At 35.0% G+C, this 21,454-nt stretch overlaps 4 protein-coding genes and 1 long non-coding RNA gene across 16 annotated transcripts; 4 read left to right on the plus strand and 1 right to left on the minus strand.

Moving 5' to 3' along the window:
- Positions 1-467: 467 nt before the first annotated feature.
- On the plus strand, positions 468-10,661 carry LOC121223321 (receptor-like protein kinase FERONIA). 2 transcript variants are annotated; one of them, XM_041104539.1, is made up of 2 exons: positions 468-3,018; positions 9,894-10,661. In XM_041104539.1, exons 1-2 carry the CDS (start codon positions 759-761, stop codon positions 10,157-10,159), a joined length of 2,526 nt encoding a protein of 841 aa, XP_040960473.1. In that variant the 5' UTR covers positions 468-758; the 3' UTR covers positions 10,160-10,661. The 2 variants fall into 2 exon arrangements, with proteins under 2 accessions (XP_040960473.1, XP_040960474.1); XM_041104540.1 differs by having other exon boundaries at positions 468-2,966; positions 9,842-10,661.
- LOC121223322 (uncharacterized) lies at positions 4,769-8,480 on the plus strand. 2 transcript variants are annotated; one of them, XR_005920636.1, is made up of 8 exons: positions 4,769-5,630; positions 5,742-5,917; positions 6,002-6,580; positions 6,654-6,728; positions 6,939-7,054; positions 7,204-7,302; positions 7,515-7,581; positions 8,054-8,480. XR_005920636.1 is itself a non-coding variant. In XM_041104541.1 (8 exons), exons 1-8 carry the CDS (start codon positions 5,310-5,312, stop codon positions 8,083-8,085), a joined length of 1,527 nt encoding a protein of 508 aa, XP_040960475.1. In that variant the 5' UTR covers positions 4,769-5,309; the 3' UTR covers positions 8,086-8,480. The 2 variants fall into 2 exon arrangements, 1 of the variants encoding a protein (XP_040960475.1); XM_041104541.1 differs by having other exon boundaries at positions 6,939-7,116.
- LOC107928720 (uncharacterized) lies at positions 9,234-10,790 on the minus strand. 3 transcript variants are annotated; one of them, XR_005920637.1, is made up of 3 exons: positions 10,658-10,753; positions 9,675-9,877; positions 9,234-9,526 (listed from the first exon to the last, which is right to left on the minus strand). It is a non-coding gene; the product is annotated as an uncharacterized lncRNA (long non-coding RNA). The 3 variants fall into 3 exon arrangements; XR_001692688.2 differs by having other exon boundaries at positions 9,234-9,819; positions 10,658-10,790; XR_001692687.2 differs by having other exon boundaries at positions 9,234-9,877; positions 10,658-10,752.
- A 538-nt stretch (positions 10,791-11,328) lies between these two features.
- Positions 11,329-15,450, plus strand: LOC107928756 (protein PHR1-LIKE 1). 8 transcript variants are annotated; one of them, XM_041104545.1, is made up of 9 exons: positions 11,329-11,519; positions 12,288-12,411; positions 12,792-13,277; positions 13,611-13,828; positions 13,955-13,964; positions 14,054-14,093; positions 14,196-14,253; positions 14,476-14,545; positions 14,890-15,450. In XM_041104545.1, exons 2-9 carry the CDS (start codon positions 12,388-12,390, stop codon positions 15,241-15,243), a joined length of 1,260 nt encoding a protein of 419 aa, XP_040960479.1. In that variant the 5' UTR covers positions 11,329-11,519; positions 12,288-12,387; the 3' UTR covers positions 15,244-15,450. The 8 variants fall into 8 exon arrangements, with proteins under 8 accessions (XP_040960479.1, XP_016715505.2, XP_016715507.2 ...); XM_016860016.2 differs by having other exon boundaries at positions 13,611-13,803; positions 13,888-13,964; XM_016860018.2 differs by lacking the exon at positions 12,288-12,411 and adding an exon at positions 12,667-12,711 and having other exon boundaries at positions 13,611-13,803; positions 13,888-13,964.
- A 136-nt stretch (positions 15,451-15,586) lies between these two features.
- LOC107928763 (peroxisome biogenesis protein 12) lies at positions 15,587-21,273 on the plus strand. Its single transcript, XM_016860029.2, has 10 exons — positions 15,587-16,304; positions 16,699-16,804; positions 17,715-17,863; positions 18,080-18,326; positions 18,658-18,767; positions 19,004-19,078; positions 19,199-19,285; positions 19,831-19,917; positions 20,277-20,414; positions 20,903-21,273. The coding sequence occupies exons 1-10, from the start codon at positions 16,197-16,199 to the stop codon at positions 20,972-20,974; spliced, it is 1,179 nt and encodes a 392-aa protein (XP_016715518.1). The 5' UTR covers positions 15,587-16,196; the 3' UTR covers positions 20,975-21,273.
- Positions 21,274-21,454: the final 181 nt, after the last annotated feature.

Genomic DNA, 21,454 nt, shown 5'->3' on the forward strand with positions numbered 1-21,454 from the left:
AATTTTCATCATGTGATCTTGTCTCTGACTAATAAATCAAGACCAGTGTTACATCAAACGATTATGTAAATTCACTAAATTTTAAATCCGTATTTATTTTTGAGTAATAATTTTCATATATAATATCATATTCATGGATACTTTTGCTAGATTTATTTTTGTATCTCGTAAATCATGGAGAAGTTACCATTGATGCTATTACTGGTGTTACCATAAGTTTTTGTTTACAGAGAAAATCAAGTAAGTTTTTGTTTTTCAATGAAATCTAAAACTGAATGTAGGAGAACAAAATGCAGTCTCATTGTTCTTTATATAACATACTATCTTTTGATTATGATTTGTAATTTTATCCTTACGTATAACTCCATTTAAATAAAGATTTATATTTGTGATAGAAGGCCGTATTAGCCTTGCTACTATGCTTTTACCAACTTGCTTAGAAATTCAAGAAATTGCAGCTTTGATAATTCAAGAATAGACTGGAATTGAAACCTTTTTAGGGGACAGCAATGGTGGGGCAAGGACAAGACTTCTATACGTGTTTGCTACTCATGCTTGACTAACTGAAAGAAAAGGCGAATAGATAAGAAGTAATCCACTTCCACAGGGAGAAGACTCTTAATGCTAGGCTGTTATTAGTTTGAACTTTCAACCTGTGGAATTAAAGTACATGCATATGGTTATATTTGCTACTTAATGGTGCAAGTTTCTAGGCTTCTTTCTTGTCTACACACAGTGGAGAGTCCTCAGCTTCAGCTATGTCTAAGAAGAACCAAAACATGGCCAGAAGCCGAATGCCCTCCATGTTTGGTATGTTGTTGTCTTTCTGCACTTTCTTATTTATAACACATAAAAATAGTTTAGTCGCTGTCTCTGTTGAGGTAGCATCTTCTTATGAGCCCACAGATATCTCAATCCTAGATTGTTCCTCATCTGATCTACCATTCCTTATAGACAGAGATGATATTGGTTCCCTTCACGTTCCTAGAACTAATTTCTCTGTCGTCTCGAAATATTATCCCTTGTCACCTGTTTATCATCAAAAACCAAAACTTTGCATCCACAAAAAACCATTCACATATACCTTTCCTGTATCTTCAGGTCCCAAGTTCATTCGACTTCATTTCAATCCATTCTCATTTTCAGGCTTTCATATGTCCAAAGCATTGTTCTCTGTCAGTGTTGCTCACTTCACTCTTCTCAAAACATCCGTTGCTTCATATTCTAAACTTCAGTTACATGATAGTTACACTGTGAAGGAATTTTGTACCAACGTCGATGATGGGGTGCTAAATGTAACGTTCACCCCATCACCGGATGTTTCTGATGCATTTGCATTTGTGAACAAGATTGAGGTTGTCTCGATGCCTTCAAATCTTTACATCCAAGAAGCTGTTTCGCTGCCCTTGATTGGACAAGCTTCTCCGTATTATATCAAGAATTCGAAAGCCCTTGAGATGATGCACCGATTGAACATAGGTGGAGAGTTCATTCCTGCACTGGAAGATACTGGCATGTTTCGCAAATGGATACCCGATGCAAGTTTTTTGACAACTGATGGAAGTAACTCGGGTATCGTCATCTCAGATGTTCAAATAAAGCAAAGTTCCAGAATACCAGCTTATGTTGGTCCTATGCAAGTTTATGCTTCCGCCAGGACCGTCGTTGCTGATGGAAGTAATCAAAGTAGAGCTACATGGTTACTGCCAGTTGAATCTGGTTTCTATTACCTTGTTAGACTCCATTTTTGTGAGATCTCAAATAAGGCTAAGGGTGTTGGTTACAGAGTTTTCCATGTCTATATTAAGGATCAAACTGCTGAAGATCAGGCAGATATATTTCTCTGGAGCCATGGAGCAGGTATTCCGGTTTATAGAGATTACATCGTAAATTTTTCAGAACATACCAAAAGGAGAAAAAATCTGTCACTTTCAATACATAATGGAAATGGTTCAATCAGGACATTCAAGCCAGCGATCTTAAACGGGTTAGAAATTTTCAAGTTGTCCGATTCCAACAACAGTCTTGCCGGAACATTTTCATTTGGAATGGCAAAGTACTCAAATCCATGGAGAAAAGAAGGTGCAAGTTATAAAGCTCTCAAAATTTGCGCCCAAATCATGAGTTGCATTCTTTTACTATTTTATCTACCTACTCTTTGGCAAATAGTAGCTGCAATTGATTGGAAAGGGCAGAGAAAAGCTTTCATGCAGTCTCAATCATCTGACCATTGCCAGAACTTCACATTTGATGAGGTAAAGGTAGCCACCAACAACTTCTCTGATGCTTTACTTCTTGGAGCTGGAGGTTATGGGAAAGTTTACAAGGGATCCATTAATGGTGGCACCAATCTTGTTGCAATAAAACGAGCCAATCCATGTTCTCACCAAGGACTAAATGAGTTCCAGACAGAAATTTTTCTGCTATCACAGCTCCGTCACCGCCACATAGTCTCTTTGATCGGATGCTGCAAGGAAAGAAAAGAAATGATACTCGTTTACGATTATATGGCAAACGGCACCTTACGTGATCATCTATACAAGATGAAGAAGCCTCCACTTTCGTGGACGCGAAGGCTCACAATCTGTATTGGTGCAGCTCGAGGATTGCATTACCTTCATACAGGTTTGAAGCATAGCATTATACACCGTGATGTGAAGAGTACTAATATCTTGTTAGATCAGAATTGGGTGGCCAAGGTTTCAGATTTTGGACTATCAAAAATTGGCCCCAACATGCTAACCCAATCGAACACGCATGTTACTACAATGGTGAAGGGAAGCTTTGGGTACTTAGATCCAGAGTATTACAAGCGTCAGAAATTAACTGAGAAATCAGATGTGTACTCCTTTGGGGTAGTGTTGTTTGAGGTATTGTGTGCCAGACCTGCTGTTCTACAACTGACAGAAAACATGGAGGAAGAGCAGGAGAAGGTAAATTTGGCTGAGTGGGTCATGCATTGTTACCAATCAGGGAGGGTTGATCAAATCATTGACCCGTATCTACAAGGAAAAATAGATCCAACAAGTCTGAGAACATTCACAGACATAGCAAGGAAATGTTTGGGTGAGAAGGGCGGTGAAAGGCCAACGATGGGTGAGGTGTTGTGGAATTTGGAGCAGGCATGGCTGCAGCAGCAGGAGAGTGATTGTTTCCAAAATGATGGCAACTACGGTGTAGCTGACAAGACAACAGCTAATGGATTATCTGTAATCGTAGACGCTGATGGAGTACCTCTGCATGGTGCTTCAGATCCCACCCCAGGAGTAGAGTTCTCCGAGATCGTAGCCCCGATCGGGCGCTGAAGAATCCCAAGTTTTCGGCAGTAAGGACTGATTTGTCTTCAATTACAAGGGTTTTTAGATTCAGTGGAACTTCAATTACAAGTGATAATTCAACAGAGAAGGCTATTGAATGCATTGATCCTTAATATTTAAATAATTAAAATTTAAAAATATTATGAAAGAATAAATAATATTATTAAAAATTTTATGAAAGAATAAATAATATTATTTAAAAGTTTATGAATGGATAAATAATATTTTATCCTTAAAATTATAACAATCAAAATATATCCTTAATCTTTTAAAATTTTACAAAATTATAAATCATATTTGATTCTTAAATTTAAACAGTTAAAATATTTAAAATTTATTTATTTTTGCTCTTCTCGCAAGTGAAATTAGTTGTTTATTTAAATCCATATGTATCCAGAATTTCCCATTTGTATTATTCACAATTTAACATTCTTTTAATCATTAGTTAATAAGTAAGCAGCTTCCTTGGATCAATAATATATAATTTTTAATTGCCTTAATAATAAATTTGACCACTAACGTTGGTATGTTTTGTCAAAATGGCCTTAATTATATTTTTGTGTCTTTTTTTATCATTAACCTTTATTGTTATTTTTCAATATGCACTTTCTAACAGATTTAATAAATAAATTTCAATTTTTCTTTTCTTTCAAAAGCTTTCAATCTTTCATAGTTTGTTTACTGAAAAATTGTTCTACTGAGTTATTTTTTTAGATAATTATGTTTATTTTCTTTAAATTAAGAGTTGTTTTTAATTTAATGTATTATTTATTTATTTTATTATTTTCTACATGTAATTATCTTATTGGGTTATCTTAGTAATAAATTACATCTCATTAAAAATATTTCATATTTTTTTAACGACTTTTATTAAATCTATTAGAAAAAACAGATTGAAAAAAAGAACAAAGGTTGGTAGTCAAGAAATGCTTAAAAATACAATTAATGCCATTTGACAAAACATGCAAGTGTTAATAGCCAAATTTGTTATTAAAACTTTTTAATTTTATGAAAGAATAAATAATATTTTTAAATTTTTATGAAAAATAATAATTATCCTTAAATTTATAACAGTCAAAATATCTAAAAATATTATTTATCCTTAATATTTAAACAATTAAAATTTTATGAAAGGATAAATATTATCCTTAAATTTATAAGAGTCAAAATATTTAAAATATTATTTATCCTTAATATTTAAGCAATTAAAATTTTATGAAAGAATAAATAATATTTTTTAAAATTTTATGAAAGGATAAATAATATTTTTAAAATTTTTATGAAAGGATAAATAATATTTGATTTTTAAATTTAAACAGTTAAAATATTTAAAATATTATTTATCCTTAAAATTTATTTTTTTCTCATACTTATATAAATCTATCTGTATCCAGAATTTACATTTCATCATTCTTTTATTCATTAGCTAGTAAGTAAGTATTTTAGCTTTATTGGATAAAAATATATTTTTTTTATTTTTTGAAAGAATAAATAATATTTTATTCTTAAAATTAAAATAGTTAAAATATTGTTTATTTATTTATTTATTTTTGGCTCTTTCTATATTATTCACAATTCATCTCTTCAGTTAAACATGATTAGCAAGTACAGAGCAGTTGCAAAATATTGAAGTTGGGAAGCACTTGAAGTAGTTAGCTTAACCGGTTATGATTCTGTTGCAATTAGTATTCTATTACAATTAGTTACAGTTTCTTGAGCCTCTGTTGCTTCTGTTATCTCAGTGTATAAATGCAGACCTGATGTATCGGGCAAATTATGAATGAATTCTATATTTTCTCTCATTTTCTAATAATCATTTTAGCTTCGTTGATTCTCCTTTGAGTGTTTCAGGTTGATTTAGCAAAACTTGAAAGCCAATCACCGTCAAATGTCGATTCCCTGAAGGAGAAGAAACAGCAACTGGGTTGTTTATTATCATCCTTATCACTTTCTCGAGAAAATCTTCAAAAGCAAAAAGTTCTTGAAATATCGATGGAGTCTTCCAGAAATGCCATTGAGGCATCATCCCCTGCTACCTCTCCTCCGGAAAAAGAAACGACTCCTGCTACCTTTCCTCCGGAAAAAGAAACGACTCCTGCTACCTTTCCTCCGGAAAAAGAAACGACTCCTGTTACCTTTCCTCCGGAAAAGGTAACGACTTCTTCTACCTCTCCTCTGGAAAAAGTAACGACTCCTGCTACTGCTACCTCTCCTCCGGAAAAAGTAACGACTCTTGCTACTGCCACCTCTCCTCCGGCAAAAGAAACGACTCCTTCTACTTCTCCTTCGGAAAAAGTAACGACTTCTGAAAAAGTAAACAATTTGGCTTGTATATTTTCCTTTTTTATTTTCCCCAAACATGTGTACCTAAAAGTATAGAAATGAATAAACACATAATTGGTAAAACCTTTGTTTTTATTGTAGAAATCTCCGGTTTCCGAATTTCTCAATGCTCTCTCTCCTATAATGCCATCCAGAGCGAGAGCATCACTGTGTAATCAAAGGCTTTCTGAGTTCAGTTTTCCATCGATTTCTTCATTGGTTAACTCACCACCTCTAAATGTACACCAACGACCAATATGCTTAAGCTTCGTTGAAAGGTGTTTTTTTTTCACTTATAATAGTTTTGGAAGTCAACTAATCACTTTGCTCATAACTAAAGATTGTTTTGTCTATGCTGATAGAGATAAAATTGGTGGGTCAAGTTCAAATGGTCACAACCAAGACGATTCTATGATAAAAAATGGTGAATACTGGGCTCAACATGACGAAACACGTGGTGCTTGTTTCAATGCTTCAGAAGTGACGACTGAAAAAACTAAGGATAACGCAAATGATGGCGTGGTTGAGATTTCCGGTGATGAAAGGTGGCGTAGGATGTTGGATTTTTCATCTAAAAACATCTCGGAACATGTTGAATCTGATGAATTTTTGGAACATGTGAGTCAAGGTTTCGATTCTCAGCCCACTTTCCTTGGTGGAAATCAGGGCATGTCGATTCCGCTCCCATCTTATATTCTACCATTAAACCATCATCCTTTCATTTCACCAGCTGGGGGAGTCGTACCATTAAACCATCATCCTTTGATTTCACCAGCTGGGAGAGTCAGTGATCATGTTGATAGTGATCACCATGGAGGTCGTGTACCAGAAAAAATGGAGGATTCTCAGGAAGTGTCATTTCTTCACCTGCTTAGAAGTAAACAATTTGCTGACATGGTTGACCAACAATCCAAATCCCAAGTTAGCTCAAAAGGAGAGAGGCAAGTTTACATAATATTTTTTACTTGAATGATTTTCACATTGCTTTTTAGCTGCGGGATTTGTTGAATTCAGGAATAGAGAAACATTCCCAGTGAAGATTCAAGCCTGGAAACACTGCAACTGCATAAGATCCAGATGTTTGAAACTGTAAGTTCACATGCTAGATAGAACATTTCACTTGAGTACTATGTTACTCGGACTCAGTTTAAGCATATACCCAAGATCGGTATGTTTAGTTTTCTTCATGTATTTAGAAGAAGTTTGGAACATCATACCCCCAACGTCCAGACGGTGCTGAAAAAAAGAAAAGAGTTTGGAGTACATCTGTTGAGTTTTGTTGTTTGTTGTGATTGGCAGTTATTGTGAGTGCTTTGCAGCAGAGATTTACTGCGAGAATTGTGCATGCCAGAACTGTTCCAACAATACAGATTATGACGATACTGTTCTTGATACTCGACAGCAAATTGAATTGCGTAACCCTCTTGCATTTGCTTCACCTATTGTTTTCCCATCCAATGATTCTCCTAATGTTACTGTAATTATAACTTCTATAATCTTACACCTTTTTCCCTTTAAATTTGTGTAATCCCGTAAGTGTTTGACATGAGAAACTATGCGCCAGGGTCATGGAAACTTGATGAACGCTGGATCACCCAGGCACAGAAGGGGATGCAAATGCAAGAGGACAAAATGCCTAAAAAAGTACTGCGATTGCTATCGAGTATGTTTTAACTTTGTAGCTCCATCATGTGTAATATACACCTTGGCATAGATATGTTATATGACTCTCTAAGTATATGAAAAAGAACTCTTTAAAATATTGAACAAGTCGGTGTTAGACATAAACCGACAACGCTCGAATTTGTGTTTAATAAATGGTTGTAATTACCTCTAATTAATCCGACTGCACAAATATTCTTCATTTATTTTTAGGCTGAAGTCGGATGCTCTGCCATATGCCAATGTGACGATTGTGACAATTCTTTTGGCAAGAAGCTAGGTAATTTCTAAACTTGAAAATGATTGAACATATCTATAATGGACACATTTCTGGATCCTAGGGTTGAAACTAGAAATTTTTTGAGATTGAGATTAAGTCACACATTTTTGTTTGAGCTAAAATGTAATTTCATAATTATATTAGTTTATATCTTCATACATTTTAGAATGATTAAATCAAGATTTCATTATTTTGAGGGGCAAACTATAATTTGACCATGCATTAACTTATAATTTTATAGATTTTGGGATCTAAAGAATAATTATCCCATTTTTGTGGGTGGGGGGAGCAGTGCCCCTGCCTCCCCTCCCTTGTCTCGTACTGAATCCGATGCTCACACCCGATCATTAGTGACATGGACCATTAAGTACTTATTTTTCCTGATTTGAATGATGAATGCTTAAACCCTTGCTGTGATGCTTACATACAAGTATTATATACCCAATTATTAGTGACTAACTAACTTCACCAGGGAGATACAAAATCAATGTTCCGCTCTCATGAGATGTTGAATACAACGCAAGTTATGTCTGACAGCACCTTGGTCGGGACTGCAAATCTGTTTTCATCAGTGTGGGAAAAACTAGCTGATAAGAACCATCTCACCGTATCAGCACATCCTCATTCAAGAGCACATGATATGAGGGACTGTCAAAATGTCTCACAGGCAATCAGAAAAGGGAACTAGCCTTCATTCTCCTCTGCCTTGAGTCGTAAGCAACCATGGCGGAGTAAGGAGAGTGATATATGTTAGATCATGGTAGATAGTTTTCTTGACTACTTCATGGAAACTTCCAACCCCATCAAAACAGTGAAATCTGGCTCGGGTTTGGGCTCTATAATGATGAATGACTTTGGTTTAATTTTGTCTGTTGTGCCTAATAAAATTGTTGAATGCATATCCCTCCAATTATGTTATCTCCATATTTTTCCTTTACATGAACAGAGGCTCCGATGCATATGACCTTTGTGTTCGTGTGTATTTTGTTGCAAATGCCATCCGTTTTCTTTTAAATATTTTGCGTTTATCTCTTACTTTTACACTTTAATTTTGACATAGACTCATTTTTCTAAAGGGACATTTCGTACGGTTTAATTTCATTTATTATAATAGAGGGATTTAAGCTCATTACATAGGAATGTTGAGATAGCAATTTTCTTAGCTGTATTCATGCTTACCTTTCTCCTACATTGTGCGCTAAATATATAGTGAGTGCTCTCATAGGATAAAGCATTTCATATCTCTATATTTTGGGGCTCTTTGCTTATTTAATAATTTAAAAATCCAATTTGCCTAAGCCCTGATTGAATTTCTAAATTGGACTATTTTTGAGGGTTTAGATGGCTTAATTGAGTCATTACTTTTGCATTTTAGCATTGCATGAATTTTGCTGAAAGAACGCTGTAGCAGGAAGGTAGTCTGGTCACATTTGAAAGGTTCACATTGTCCCAATTTTTGTATCTACATATATTCTGATTATATTAGAACTTAAATATTATCATAGTTAGTGACTTCTGCTTCTAATGTTCATTGGTGACAAATTTAAAACAGCAAAGGCAATTGCCTTAGAGAGATGTGCACATGTTGGAGCTTAATCTCATTGAAGGAAAAGTTTTGAGTTTGCTATCTGATTCGCAAAGAGGAAAACTTGTTTAGAAAATATTTGTATGCTTTGCTTCTCCATTCATTTTCTTAACTTTTTTGCAGTTTAAAAACAATAAAAGAGTATTTAAATTAATCATGTTGTTATACACCGTGATGTGAGAGTACTAATATCCTGTTAGCTCAGAATTGGGTGGCCAAGGTTTCAGATTTTGGACTATCCAATGTTGTTGCAATAAAACGAGCCAATCCATGTTCTCACCAAGGACTAAATGGGTTCCAGACAGAAATTTTTCTGCTATCACAGCTCCGACACCGCCACATGGTTTCTTTGATTGGATGCTGCAAGGAAAGAAAAGAAATGATACTCGTTTACGATTATATGGCAAACGGCACCTTGCATGATCATCTATACAAGATGAAGAAGCCTTCATTTTCATGGACGCGAAGGCTCACAATCTGTATTGGTGCAGCTCGAGGGTTGCATTACCTTCATACAGGTTCGAAGCATAGCATTATACACCATGATGTGAAGAGTACTACTATCCTGTCAGAAGTTAACTGAGAAATCAGATGTGTACTCCTTTGGGGTAGTATTGTTTGAGGTATTGTGTGCCAGACCTGCTGTTCTGCAACTGACATGCATTGCATTGTTACCAATCAGGGAGGGTTGATCAAATCATTGACCCGTATCTACAAGGAAAAATAGATCCAACAAGTCTGAGAACATTCACAGACATAGCAAGGAAATGTTTGGGTGAGAAGGGCGGTGAAAGGCCAACGATGGGTGAGGTGTTGTGGAATTTGGAGCAGGCATGGCTGCAGCAGCAGGAGAGTGATTGTTTCCAAAATGATGGCAACTACGGTGAAGCTGACAAGACAACAGCTAATGGATTATCTGTAATCGTAGACGTTGATGGAGTACCTCTGCATGGTGCTAAGTTTGCGGCAGTAAGGTCTGATTTGGCTTCCTAGTCCTAGGACTTGATTAGTAAACTAATGGCTTTTAGATTCAGTGGAACTTCAATTACAATGATAATTCAACTGCCTATATATTCATCCAATTCTTTTGACAACAATACTAAAATTCAACTCCTAATTCTTAGTTCAATCTAAGCAAACATAGTTGGCAATTTCTAAGCCATAATCTCACAATTTCCCCACACACACCAAAAAAAAAAAAAAAAAACCCTAAGACCTGTGTTCCTAATCCAAACCTCCAACATAGCATGAACAGAGTCAAAGCTATTTATATAGCAAAAGAACAAAAATGATCAATTCAATCATATTTCCAAATTGCACAAGACATATCATATTTCCAATTCCCAAAATGAAGAGAAAAAAAAAAGGAAACAATTCATAAAACCTTCAACTCATAGACTCTTTGTTATTAATCAGAAACAACAAAAGTGTAATCACAATTTGAAATTGAAATTGAAATTGAAATTGAAGTAGAAAAAGATAGAAGATTACTGGGTTTTGGAAGCTTCAAGCCATGGCATCCATTGCAAGGGGAGGTCTGTTCTTTCGCGGGGGGGGGGGGGCGCAGATCTTGTATTCATTGCACCACGTTTTAATTGTTCAAATACAAATATATAATTAATCATTTTCATATAATTGTTTTAGAAAATCCAGATTCCCAGAATTTTCATCTCCACAAGTTAAACAGAACTCTTTGGCAAGCGGTACCTTTAATTTGACCAAATTCCAAAATAAACTAATCGACAAATCTTATCTTAAGTGGATTTGCATCTATTAACAAAAAAAAAAAACCACTAATTTATGTCCTCAGCCTCTCATAATAACACACGCCAACAAACCAAAATGATAAATTATGCTTAAAACCCCTTCAATTTATTTTTCTTTGAAATAAAACATAATGAAATTTGATTCCCTTGTTATAAAGCTCACAATCATAATTCACAATAATAGTTTTTTGTGTAACATTCAGAAAGAAATATATTTCTATGTAGTTAAAATTGTAAGGGGAATGAAATTCCATTGTTATTTGACTTGTCAATAGAATCGTAGGGTGTCATTTGTAAAATGTGAAAAAGTAAGGGACGAAAAAGATGTTTTCCCCCCCAAAAAAAAACAGGAAGTACTTTTTTTTTCCTACTTGCAATAAAATTCGTGACCATGTTGAAACCGAGAAGAAAACAAAACCAGAGCCACCACGTGTGTTAATCAAAAAAGAATATTTCATTCCTATGCTGCTCTTCCCTTTCCTTGTTTTGGTAATTCGATTTTTTTGGGTCTCCAAGACATCTGCCCTTTCTATCCAATCATCGACTTCCCACTGATTCATTCACCCTTGATTTCACACCGTTTCCAAGTAAGATTCGTTAATATTTCTTCTTCTTCTTCTTCTTCTTCTTCTTCTTCTTCTTCTTCTTTTCATTTTCTTAAATCTGCTTTTATATGTTGACCTCAACTAAGATTAACCTTCAATACCCAATTCTTAAAAGTGCTCCTTGTCTGAATTTTGATTTTTCTTAGCTTGTTATAAAATGGGCTGTTTCTGTTTTTGCTTAGTAACCAGGTTTATTTGCTGATTTTTGTTGGTTTATTTTGTGTTATTGACTGTTTGCTTCATGGATTGATTTTCAGGTTTTTGTCTATAAATTTATTGATTGAAACTGGAATAGGTACACTTTTTGTATGTGTGTGCATGTAGTTTACTTTCTTGTTAACTTTGGAGACAGCTAATGATTATGCTGGAGAGTGGTGACTAATCTGATATTCCTGCTTTTTTTGGCTGTAAATAAATTGTCTTTTTTATTATGGCGATTTTCTTCCCTTTTTAGATATATCAACTTGTTGGTCAACATGTTGGGAGCTTTTGGTGAAAAATCACTCAAGTTGTTCTTGTTGATTCTTTGCTTATACGAAAAAAGTAAAATGAGTGTATTTCTTGCCCCCTTATGGTTTCCTTTTGTGGCTTTGACTTATTGGTACTGAATTGTAGGCCAGTTGCAAATACTATAAAAATTCATCTTTATAAGGAAAATCGATGTTATGGTTTTGGTTTAGGTTGGTGTTGGGATCCTAGTTTTTTTTTATCTCTTTCCAACACATTCAACATCACTGTTCATATGTGTAGGATTCATCCATGAATAGAGACGGTCATACTTGTCAATAGTGACTAGAATTGTATTGAAAAATGGACGGGAACCAAACCCAAGTGAAGTGAAATTACCGTGATGCTCGCAATGTGCTTTTTCCCGGTAATTTTCTATGTACTAGAAGTTGTTTTGTAATCATCATGTCAGCTTTATATGTATTGTTTCTAGAGATATTTTATTCATTTATTTGTTTGGCTGTCTATGTTATCAAAGCGAAAACTTGTCTGCAGTAAACTAAGAGTATAGCAATGATTTGTTTGATGAATAAATGTGTAAAATATGTTAGAGACGCTGAAGCAAAGATTGTTGAGTTTCTCGATATCTGGCATTAACAGGCATCTTGCTTTGCTTATTCAGGTTGTTGATATTTAGATATAAAACAGCTGAGAATCAGGAACTTAGGTCTTGCTGCTATGCCTTCATCTTTTCTGGCTCTTACTTCTTTTAAAGACAAGTATTCTACTTCGCCGAGTTCTTTTCAGGTTTCCTCAGGAAGGGAAGTGATGGAGAATTCTGCATCGCTTCAAGAATCTTCCTTAGCTCCCAGCAATGGTACCCTTGGGAATTCGTCTTTGTCCCCTTCCATAGTCACCGACCATATGTGTGCCTCAGCTCTACCACATGTTCAACATTCTCACAATCCCGCATTCATTTCCCAGTCATCAAGGGATTTAGCATCTTTGCCACCACTAGATGCTTCTTTTTCACAGTCCACAGCTTCACTTATTCACACACAAGGAAATAAGGATGTTTCTTGGAGTTTAGACCGGCTTCAAATGTTTCTCGATTTGCCTGAAAATACTCCAGCTCCAAATCAACTGGTGGAAAGCAGCACCGGTGTCTTGGCATCTGAGGATCACAACAAGAAAACTAATTGGCAGGAATGGGCGGATGATTTGATCAATGTTGTGGATCCAGACTGGAGTAAGATTCTTGATAATACCAATGTCTTAAACCCCAGAGTGGAGGTATGTTCCTAGATTCTATTAGAAGCAGTAGGTGCAGAAATGTCTCGAGCGGCTTTTGATATTCATTCTTTAATTTCTTTCACATAGCTTCACTAGCTTTGTGATTCTTGAGGTGATACAATTTTGCCACTGCTGCTATAATGTCAACTAATGGATTTTTTTTTTTTTTACTATTTCGGAATTAGCTATCAAGGCCAAGACTTGTTCATGGCTGAAAACCCCATTACCTTAGCCTTTGGCTTACGTAGATGATATGATCTATCTACCTTATCGATGTACTTTTTCTAGTTTTGCCTATCTTTTGGTTAATGAGAAAACTAAAAAATGTATCAGGTGCCAAAACCTTCTGGAGATATCTCAAAGCAACAGCCTCAGTTTCATCAGAATCAACTTGTGCCACATGGAGAATTTTCTAGCCATGCTTACCCATCATCCACTGCTCCTCCTACAAAGCCTCGTATGCGTTGGACACCTGAGCTTCATGAGGCCTTTTTGGAAGCTGTTAATCAGCTGGGTGGCAGCGAACGTGTGTATTTTCATCTCATTAGCATGTAGGCAAATTATCTGTTTACATCATTTGCTAATTTCATCAAGTAATTTAAACTTACAGGAGCTACTCCGAAAGGCATCTTAAAACTTATGAATGTTGAAGGCCTAACAATCTATCATGTTAAAAGTCATCTGCAGGTCTGTATGTAATCTCGTTTTATGGATCCTTTTTACTTTCTCAAACAATCTTATAAGTTTACTGGAACATTTTCCTGTTCGGAATCCAGAAATATAGAACGGCCAGATACATGCCAGAAACATCAGAAGGTAAGACAGCTATAATACTTTCAACAACATTTCACTGTACTTTCATATTATCATTTTGATTTTTCTTGTTTGTTAAGATGTATAATTTGCTTCTCATTGCAGGAACATCAGAGAAAAGAATCACTTCAATCGAGGAAATGAAATCGATAGACTTGAAGACGTAAGTAACCTTCTCTTTCCTTGTATCTTGAAGTAAAGTTTATCTACCATTTTTAAATTCTATTGAAGTCTCAATTATCTCTGTCTTGAGCTTCGATCTATGATCTGCAAATTTATCAGAATGTGTAGTTTTAGCATAGTGAGATTTGGCACTAACCTCACTTTCCTGTAAGAAAGTTTGAGTATATCTGTATGGTTCTGGCCTTTTTATTTCTCGTCACAGGAGTATAGGAATTACTGAAGCACTGCGATTGCAGGTGGAAGTTCAGAAGCAGCTCCATGAACAACTTGAGGTATGCTACTGGTAACTAAGCATTTATTTGTTTCTGTCACAAACTATGCAGGTTAACTCAAAGCACGGCTATGGCTTCTTACTTATATTATAATAACTTCTTTTCCAAGATTTCACCATGTTAGGGTCTCGGAGCTTTTTATAATTAGCTACTTTAACATTGTTATGTGGAATTCTAATTTTCCCAGCATACCCCATTTCTAATTTTCCAAACAAAGTCATGTTGAACCCTTTTTTATTGAGTTGCTGCAGATCGTTTGCACCCCATGCATCGTTAAAAGCATGGATGTATGTGCTATATAGATGCACATATATTTTCTAATGCCGGTGACATTTTTTCTCCAGATTCAGAGAAATTTGCAGCTACGAATCGAAGAACAAGGGAGGTATCTGCAAATGATGTTTGAGAAACAAAAAAAGGTGGAGGATGAAAAAGGTGGGGTTCCCTCTTCTGCCTCGGATGACCTTCTTGCACCATTACCAGGCTCAAAGCATCCACCTTGCAACAACGGTAAATCAGATTCAGAAGCTTTAGAGCAAGATCACTCAAGAACCGGGATTGGTCCAGGAAATGCTGGCACTAACGAGGACAAAAGCTCCTCAGGTGTAAGCACGAAGCTGAAGATGCTGGAAACAGAATCGACTGTCCATGATGAGTCCGGTTTCTCAGTCTCAAAACGTGCAAGAACAGAGAAATAGCAGGATTCTTAGACTTTTTAACATCTGATAAATAATCTTTTGTAGACAACATATCTCTGCTCCTGGAGATGATGTTGTTAATACAGATAAATATGCTGATAGAAACCAGTTGTTGAAACATTACATCATACATCCATCTTTATGTGTATTTCTCTAACATTTGACCACATGCAATATATTCTTTCATTTTGAAAGAATTGTAAGCTATATGTCATGATCATAAAAAGGTCTTGGGTGGAAGCAGATGAATGACATTTGGTAATAAAATCTTACGAGCAATTTGCCCTTCACAACTGGTTTCTTTTCATATGAACAAAAATGTAATTGCAGAAAATGCTGAGCACCAAACTGTTTTTATCTTCGACTTTTTTTTTTAAATAACAAGGAAACCCAAAAAAGAAAAAGAATTAAAAGGTCATCACAGTGAAACCTAAATGCAAAATTAAAATTATGACGAAGAAATGCCCAAATTAATCTAATAATTAAAGGGTTAATGTTATCAAACGTCCCTAAACTATCACCAGATTTTAAATTTGTCCTTAAACTTCAAAATATTTTTAATTGACCTGGTATTTAACACCCAAGTTAATGGATATGCCGAGAGAATGATCTAAATTAATTTGATATTGATAACTTGAGTATGAAATTAGAACATTTTAAAGTTTGGGACTATTAAAATCCAGGTCATAGTTGAGGATGTATTATGTAATTAACTCATACTAAAATGTAAAATTGTTGTCATCCTAACGTGCTGAACCAAAGACCCTTGAAAATCGAAAACTCTGTCATCTGAAGACAACTGAAACAAAAACAAAAAGAAAAAGAAACTAAATTAATTTTCTAGAAACCAAATTGGAAGAAAAAAAAAAAGAAACCTGGTCGAACCCGAAATCAAGATAGCCGAAGCTGGAAAGTTTCAGGAGAAGAGAAAGAAGCGGCGGAACAAGAAGAAGATGTTGTTTCAAGTGGGAGGACAAGGGGCTCGTCCCACCTTCTTTGAAATGGCTGCTGCTCAGCAACTCCCGGCTAGTCTCCGTGGAGCTCTCACTTACTCAATTGGGGTCACCCTCTATCTGTCTCTCTTTGCCTTTTTTATTATTAAAAAAGCACTTTTTATGTATTTATGGAATACCCATTTTAGTTTTCCTTATTTATTTCTCAAAATTGTTCAGTTTTTCTATAAATTTTGCCTAGAGGGTCAAATCTTGGTTTTTGTGTATATTCTTGTCTCTGAAACTTTTAGAATGAAATAAATTGATTGTTTAAATTAAGTACCTGGGAAACAAGTTTCAGTTTGTTTCAAATTAGCTTCTTTTCTTTTTGTTTAGTGGCATTTTTAGATTTATTACAATTTCTATTTTCAGATTGTTGCATTAATTACATTTTTTTTTGGCTGCAATTATTGTTATTATAATCGAATATTAAATACTTTGAGGTTTATTTGTGAATTTATAGGTATTAGCATTGAGAAGGCCGTTCCTTCATAAGGTCTTAGACTATGAAGATGAATTCTTTGCTTTGCTGATGTTGGTTCTTGAGACTCATAGTCTTCGAAATACAGGTTTCCTTCTGCTTTCATTTTCTTTTAGTTTCTTTATTACTTAAATTTCCTTTTTAGGTATTTTTTGCTCAGCATGTATTTGAATCTTCCTATTTTCGCATTCTAGACAGTGCTTTATGTATCCTAGTTTTAGATTTCTTCCGAATTACATCTTTTTTTTTTAAACTTTAATGCTCATTCTGATTTCACTACCATGCTTTCATTGTACATATAGAATAATAATCAGTTTTCCATTTTGTGTCTCTGTGAACTGTAGATTTGTTTTTGTTGCTTCTGTGTGATATATGTTGTAATCTATGATAGAAACAGTCTTCAAAAATGTCTGATGTGTTATATATGACTGTTCTTCCATTCACCCATTGAAATTTATTCCCTTTTGAAGATGTGAGTGTTAAGGTTGTAGGGTGTAGGAGAAATAAGCGGAGTCTGAGCCATGTATAGGATCTTGTGATAATGTATTTCATTCTGGGTGTTCTAATGTGATATGGAAAGCTTCTTAAATTTCAAGGCATGACTGAACTCCATGATCTCACTTGTTCAAAATGAGTTATGTAAGATCATCTCACATAGAACGAGCTTTCCTTGTTACTTTTTTAAACATCAATGAACCTTAGCCAGAAGCCTAGAATCGACCAGCTTGTTTGTGGAAGGAAGTTGTAGTACACGGGCTTTTCCTTTTTTGAGAAAACTTAATTATTTAATGCATAAGCAAAACTATCACTATCAGCCCTTAATGGAATTCAACATCTTGTTAACTAGTTTGTTATATTGGAACCTTATAACAATGCCCATTATATGATGTTTGCACTGTTGGTGTAAATATTACCTTAATTTTGTTTGTTGTTGTTGGAAGATGCATGTTTGTTTCAATTGATGAGATTCATTTTTCTAATATACCGTTCTTATACAGATGCTTCTTTTTCTGAGTCTCTATATGGTTTGCGGAGGAGAGCAGCAAAAATAAGAACAAAACAGGCTGATATCCGATCAAAGTCTAATGATGGGATCCAACACTCTAGTCTAGAAAAGCGCCAGAGAGTTCTTTCAGTTGTATTTTTGGTAGAATTCTACATATTTTTTCTCCTTTTTTTTTCTTATTAAGATGTTTTATAAACCTTATAATCAAGTAATCTACTGAAGTTCTTCCGTATGAGCGATTATATTTTGTCGTAGAAAATTACTTTGTGTACTTACAGCGTGAACTCTTTTAAATGCTGTATGACCAACAACCTTTACTAGAGCAGTAGTAACCTCTGATTTGCTATGTGTTTCTAGGTTGTTTTGCCCTACCTTAAGTCAAAATTGCATTCAATTTATAACAAAGAAAGGGAAGCCAGGCTTCAAGCTAGTTTATGGGGTCCTGGTGATGAGAGATTTGAAGATGTTGACTTTGATGAAGCTGAGGCTTCTATTGCTTCAAGAACATCCACAGAAACTGAAGCAACAATAAGAACACGATTGGCAAAGAATATTCAGAAAATTATAGGTGTATGTTATCCATGGCTTCATGCTACCACTGAAGGTGTGTTCAGATCTAAGTTATCATTTTGTACCCCTGTTTTCAAGAAAGAAAGTAATTTATTAATCCAATCATTGTTCATGGACTGCCGTGACCTAAAGTGGTGTCCAGTTAATAGTTAAATTGTGGTTGCTGAGCATGGGGCTTTCTAATATTTATATTTGTAATGATTTACAACATATCTAGTATAAATCTCCATGATGTAGGTTTTCTGATATTTATATTTGTAATAATTTCTTGAAAGAGCTTTGAGGGTCCATTAGCTGTTTTTGACCGTGCATTGGTTGGATCTCAAGTTACATGCTTTAATCTAATCTGGATTATTGTGGTGCAGGACTAACATTTACTTATCAACTTTTATATCTTCTGGATGCTACTGGGTTCTATTCTGTTGGATTACATGCACTTGGGATTCATGTTTGTCGAGCAACGGGGCAAGAATTGGTATTAGATTCAACAATAACTTCTGTTCTCTGTCTGCATGTATTACATGAATATCCATGGAGCAGTATTTGTGTTGCTTAATGCTTTTTCCAAGCCCTATAGACATTCATAGAGATACATGCTTGGTTACAGAAGACCTAAGTGTTGATGATAATTTTATTTATTGTGCATTTTGTTCTTATTTATATTATATTTATGCACACATACTCAGTATACTCATTTTGATGTCAAGGTAGATGGATACGTCTTCTAGAATATCCAAAATTCGAAATCGTGAGCGTGAGAGGCTTCCAGGTCCTCCATGGTTAAAGGTATTTTTCTATAAATATTTTAGTTAGGACTATTGAGATTGTTTTCAAAGATATTCCATCTAACTTTAACTAATGTTATGTTAAATTTAGCATATTGATTAGACAATATAATTCCTTCAGGCAGTACAAGGAGCTTTGCTTAAATGCACATATGCGGTGTTGGACTATGCACAGACCGGTTTAATTGCTGCAGTATTTATCTTTAAAGTAAGTGTGGTTTACTGGTTATTAAATTTACCATCTTTTGTGGTTTAGCCGTTTAGGGGTAATATATATCATTGCTATCTAATAACTTTATCTGAAAAACATAATTTATGCAAAATATATGATATTACATTTTCCAAAGCAAAAATCTGAAATAGTTGGACCAAAGGAAACTAAACCAATCAATTGCTTATTTGTTCTAGTCCAAACCCGTGAGCTCTACAATTAAGTTATTGCCATGATGACTTGTAATATTCCTTGATAGATGCTTTTTTAAACTCGTATGAGTTTTTTCTTTAACCTTCATTCACTTTCCTTAAACCCATGCAATCACTGAGATTTGTTATTGATATTATTTAAATCTGACAATTCGTAAAAGTGTCATCCTTTCCGGAGATAATATTTGTGTGTTAACTATTCTATGCCACTTTTTGTTCTTTGAACCTTTATTTTTATGTAACATTCATGCTTTTCTGGAAATAGTAATGGAATTTGCTATGATTTCATTTTCACTATGGATAACCATTGTTCGTGTACAATAATCATAGATGATGGAATGGTGGTATCAATCTGCCGAGGAGAGAATGTCAGCTCCAACTGTGTATCCTCCACCGCCGCCACCACCACCCCCAAAGGTGAAAAATTCACCTCTCTATCTTCTCACACATGGCCATGCAGACAAATGCAAACAAAACCATTCCTCAGTCTTTTGTGGACCATTTTCTTTTAGTAAAATGGAGAATTATGTAGGAGCATGTTTCTACATATGTTTCATTGTATGCATTGTTGGATATTAAACCTGGGATATGTCACCTAGGATATGATGGCATTTGTTTCTTTCATTGTATTTTTCTTAAACTATGCAACTATTTGAGGATTTTGGCAGCAGTTTCTATTTATCAAATGTCAGTCTGAACATAGAAGGAATAAGGAGGAGCAAGCTTTTATCACTCTGGTACTCAAAAACCAAATAACTCACTTATCATCTATGCAGGTCACCAAGGATGGGATCCCCTTGCCACCCGATAGAACAATCTGTCCATTGTGCTCACAGAAGCGTGCAAATCCATCAGTAGTTACAGTTTCAGGGTTTGTCTTCTGTTATGCTTGTATACACAAGTATGTTTCTCAGGTAAGGCCTTCAAACACTATTTGGTGAACCAAATAAATTCTTTCACAGTTCGCATATGATGATATAGGGGAACTTGCCAAAATGGCTTCATTGATTCATACTTTTTATGAATTCTTTTTGAGCGGCTCCCTTTTGTAGTCTAGTAATATTGAATATATCTTCTTAAATCACCTTCAATACATGGCTTTTCTAAGCAAATGAATATATGTTTTGTCTTGTTGATTGAGAAGCAATTTCTCTCTTATCCAACTTCAAGATGACCCACTTCTTCAAACCAAAGTGTCCCAGCACAGCTATGAAAAGATCTAAAGATTTGTTTCATGCATTTACGGATTTAATTGTTTTTACTAGTTTACAGTGAAATGTACCTTGTATGCATAAATTTAGATCATCCATGTGGATCTTCATCGTTATTTCTATTTAACTTCGTGTAGATTTGTTTTACATGGAAGAACTTATATGGTTTGTTCTGTATTTCTTTGCCACAGTATAAGCGCTGCCCTGTCACATTAATGCCAGCAGACATTGACCAGATAAGGCGACTCTTTCACGACATGTGACATCCTTGCTGGATACTGTGGATGTAAATTAATTCATTTTTATACATTTTCAACAGCCAAATCATCGATAAAAGTAAAGCTGCCAATGCGCAATGAGGGCCAAGACGAACACAAGAAGATAATGTAGGGAATTCCTGTTGCCATTATTTCTGGCGTTCTCAAAAGTTACTTTATATGTAAACGCTTAGATAACTTTGAAACTACAAATATCCTACTATGGTCAGTCACCATAGAAACACTATTGTACACCCCAAAAAAATCCATTTACAGTAAATCTATAATTTCGTCATTAACGTGTACCACATCGAACATTTTTTAAAAAAATTCAAGTATCACGTTTGACCTTGTGAGCTGCTCTATTTAGCTCCCCTGTTTCTCAGCCATGTTCTTGCCTGGGTACGTGCCGAAGGGTGCAATGCCAAACTTTGACCGGGATTGATTAGATGATTTTCGGGATCCATTCCATGTTTGAGAGGTTTA

The sequence above is a fragment of the Gossypium hirsutum genome, chromosome D11 (genome assembly GCF_007990345.1).
Source record: "Gossypium hirsutum isolate 1008001.06 chromosome D11, Gossypium_hirsutum_v2.1, whole genome shotgun sequence".
NCBI classification, from domain to species: Eukaryota; Viridiplantae; Streptophyta; class Magnoliopsida; order Malvales; family Malvaceae; genus Gossypium; species Gossypium hirsutum.